Here is a 4,035-nt window from a genome sequence, read left to right as displayed (position 1 = left end):
ATGGTGCGCGTGCCCGGATCTCTTGGGGACTCCGGATTTCACCGTGAGTCCGTAGAAGATGCGCAAGTGAAGAAAGAACCAGGGGAAGAGGCGTCGTTGGATATCGGATCGACGAAGACGCTGCTGAACAAAGTGAGATCCGCGGATCGACAGAGTGCTCGGAGGACTTCTGTCGACGGAATCGAGGGCGATCTGGAGACAGATCTAGCAGACAAACCTCAACATCCTCCCCAGGTCCCTTCGGGGTCCCCGGTGGGTCTTGGTGCGAACCGAGATTCACTTACAAAACAAACTAAGGCGGGATCGGACCGATACGCGTTCGCTACTCGCTGATCAGGCTCGATCCGGGCTACCTGGACGCGATCGCGGACAAGGCCCAGATCGTGAGCAAGAAGCTGAGAGCGCCAGGCTTGGACGACGAAGATCCCAGACCGTCGGCGCTCGACTGGTCTGAGGCTACCTGGATCGTCAGTATCACTTGAAGGAACTGCGAGACTTCTTGCGTCAAGATCCTGTCATGGTGATCGTGCGGCCAGAGCAGATCGACGACCCGAAGGGCCCGATTTCGCCCCCCCCCCCCGAGTGACGGATAACAAGCTGATGGCGGTGAAGAACCTGCTCGGGCTGTTGAAGGAAGCCGGCTTCGTGGCTGGCGCCTTTGAAGCAAACGATCTTTTCGATCAAGATCCAGACAGCGATCCAGACATTGGTCGACAAGTTGAGACCTTTGGTCGACATGATCGCGGATAGTACGGACCCGAAGGTGCCAGATCCAGTGTTGCCGGCTCCAGTGTCATCGCCGCGAGTGGAGTCCACTGGGTACCGATCGTCGTCACATTATGTCTCCGCAGCGGAACATGTATCGGATACGTCGTCTGAACCCCAACGGATGTCCCTCGGCCCTTCAGGATCTGCGATGTTGGACGCGCGATCACGGAGTCAACGTCAGGAACTCATGCGGTCAGGACCTCGGAAGCAGAAACCCAAGTCGACCCATCGGACCACCAGTGCCACCGGATCAGATGAGTCGAATGGCAGACTGGCGTCTTACTTTCAGGCTGCGATGACTCGATTTCTGAAGGAACAACAGGTCACGGTGGTAACACCTACTCCAGTGGTCGACGACAACGTTGGATCGCGGGACGTGGAGATGTAATCAGCCGGATCACCGGATCAAGATCTCTCCCAGTGGGAATACGATCCGGACGATATTGATCTACCGAGTTCGGCCCCTGCTGCGGTGGCCACCGCTGCCTCGGGATCCACTGGGTCCTCCTTGGACCAGTGTGTGCGAATCTCCGCGATGTCCGATCTTAAGGAGTTCAGTGGCAAGGATCAGGACGAAGACCGCGCCCGATCGTGGATCAGCAAGGTGAAATCGGCGTTCCTGCGAGATCAGGCTACGGACGAAGAGAAGTGCTTGACCTTCGCTGATCTACTGACGGGCCCGGCGAAGAACTGGTACCGCCAGCTGGGCCGATCGACGCGGAACAAGTGGAGCGATCTACTCCGGAGTTTCCATATCCAGTATTGTGGCGTGGGAGTATCGGTCGCTTGGCAGTATTATCATTCTCGCAAGAGATCAGAGGAATCGCCGTTGGAGTACCTCTATCGACTGAATGTGGCGGCTCTGCATGCAAGATTGAAGATCAAGGACGGAGATTCCAAGGCCCGCCGAGAACATGGCGAACACTTTATCGAGACGCTGGGCGATCCGGAACTGGCCGATCAGCTCACCCTACTCCGGCTTGCGGACGCGGAAGATCTGGAGGAAGTCCTGCGCGCTCGAAAGCGCGCGAAGAGTAGACAGAAGCGATCCGCCTTTGGATCGAAGTATCGTCAGAAAGTTCCGACCTCAGCACCAGCTGCTGCAACCAAGCGGGCAGTGCGTGCGGTTCAGATTGCGAGCCAGGAGTCTGGGTCGGACACAGGATCGGAAGGGTCAGACTCGGAGGGTGATCTACGTCGCGTTTACCCAGCGTCGGCCGATGACAAGTCTCGCAACGCAGGGTGCGACTCGACGAAGCCGGATCGAGGCAACCAAGCGCAGATCAACCATGACGCACCTCGATCGGATCCACGATCGCGATCTTCACCTGACGGATCGGAGCGATCAAACCGCTGCTCACACTGTGGATCGCGGAAACACACCGATCTCGATTGCTGGAGACGTTTCGCGTGCGAGAAGTGTGGCAAGCGAGGTCATCCAGCGAATCGTTGCCTGTTCGTGTGCCGTGGATGTGGTGAACTGCACGAGATGGGCAAGTGTCCGATGGAGGAATTCTACAACCAAATCCGTCAATGGTTCAACCCGGCGAAGCACGCTGGCATGCTGCCCGCGATCGCCGAGAAGATGTTAAACTATGACGCTCCCCGGGTTGGAATCCGGTACGAGCCGAGCGTTCTAGGTACTGGATCGATGCATTCGTGGACAAGAACACGGTAGATCGAGTAAGTGGACGGACTGATCTACGCGGTAATACATGTGATCGGCATGCGAAATTTGCGCCAAGGTCTTAAGTCTACATCGATCGGACGACTTCAGCCGTTCTGACGCCGAAGTGCCCTTGGATCTCCAGTCTGGAGAAACGCGGGGCTATTGGAAGCAACGCAGACCGGAGGAATGGTTCGAGCCAGCTGGTGGAGAAGTGACGACCGAGATCTCGGAGCATGATCGCGATCGAAGTCTGCCTCGCGTCAGCGAACACCGCAGATCGGGCGATGTGGTGCCCGATCTCCTCCCTGGGGAGTCCAGAGGGTACTGGAAACATCATTCGCCAGGTAAGTGGTCCGTCAGGCCAAGATCACTGGCAAGATCAACAATGCGAAGTCGATCTTACTCTTAGACACCGGCGCTGAGGTGTCCATCGTGGACACCGCCTTTGCTCGTAAGGTGGGGTGCTATGTCGACACGAGTTAGAGCCAGGAATGTGTGGGGATTGGCGAAAGCGTGTACATGACAGAAGGAAGGACCAGGATCAAGGTTACGCTGGTGGGATCGCTGGTGTATTTCTTCAATATCTGGGTTGGCGATCTATCAGGACATGAGGCGATCCTGGGTATGGATTTTATGGTTCCAGCGGGGATCCGCCTCGATCTTGCGGACGGCTCTATCTGTCTCCCCGACGAAGTCAAGATCCTGCTTAGCGGACGGCGTCAGCTGTACAACGACAATGTCAGACACGTGTGTGTAGATCAGGGAATGCAGATCGCGATCGGGGATTCGATTGAGCTTCCGCTACGAATGAAAGTGACGGATCGAGAATAGCTATGGGTCATCGTTGGGTGCCGACCGTGGTCCGAGGACCCGACAGGATCAGATATCTCCAGGTTACCAACGTCAGCGACAAAGACCTCGTCTTGCATCGGAATGAACGGATCGGGATGTGGCTGGCTGGAGATCGGATACCCCGGATCCCAGGATATGTGTCGATCGGATCTCGTCGATACATGGAATGGCAGAATCTAGCCTTTCAAGCCACGACATATGACCGGCCGACGAACCAGGAGGCGCCAACGGGACCTCCGGTACCTGCCGTCGAGCGACCGATTTATCCAGCGCCCCGAGCCATTCTCCAGAGACGCCAGGTATCCCCGATCGTCGATCAGTCGACGGGTCCACCCGATCCAACAAGCGAACCGGAGGCAATGAGCCCTGATCCGGGGGCGGCAGTCGTTGATACTCTTAGATCAGGGGGCAGACCGTGGCAGGACGATGATCGCGTGACAGAGGAGTCGGGGTCGTCTGCTTCAACTGTCCTCGTCGGAGATCCACCAGACCCACGGTCGGATCCTGTTGAGTCGGTGTGGGAACCTTCCGGATCGGAGGAGGAATGCTCTCCAAAGCGGAAACAGGCGGAGCCGGACTTCCAGCCTTCGCCGATCACGGATCAAGCGTGTGCACCGGTAGATGACGCGAAGCCGCAAGAGGATCGTGTTGGCGATCCAGATGGGAAGCCAGATCATGTGGATTCCGGTGGTAAAGCCGCCGAGAAGGGCGAAATTGTGTCCCCTCACTTGCCATCGGCCGATCAG

General features: G+C 57.3%; 1 protein-coding gene across 1 annotated transcript; it reads left to right on the top strand.

Annotated features, from left to right (window-relative positions):
* Positions 1–4,035, top strand: PHYSODRAFT_338895 (hypothetical protein; the record flags this gene model as incomplete). Its single annotated transcript, XM_009536792.1, has 8 exons — positions 1–262; positions 298–467; positions 665–1,152; positions 1,225–2,388; positions 2,615–2,726; positions 2,798–2,888; positions 2,964–3,250; positions 3,331–4,035. Coding segments are annotated over 8 exons (3,279 nt in total), but the record flags the coding sequence as incomplete, so codon positions are not given.

The sequence above is a fragment of the Phytophthora sojae genome (genome assembly GCF_000149755.1).
Source record: "Phytophthora sojae unplaced genomic scaffold PHYSOscaffold_9, whole genome shotgun sequence".
NCBI classification, from domain to species: Eukaryota; Oomycota; class Peronosporomycetes; order Peronosporales; family Peronosporaceae; genus Phytophthora; species Phytophthora sojae.
The sequence above is the reverse complement of the archived record's forward strand: the minus strand, read 5'-3'. Positions and strand labels throughout refer to the sequence as shown.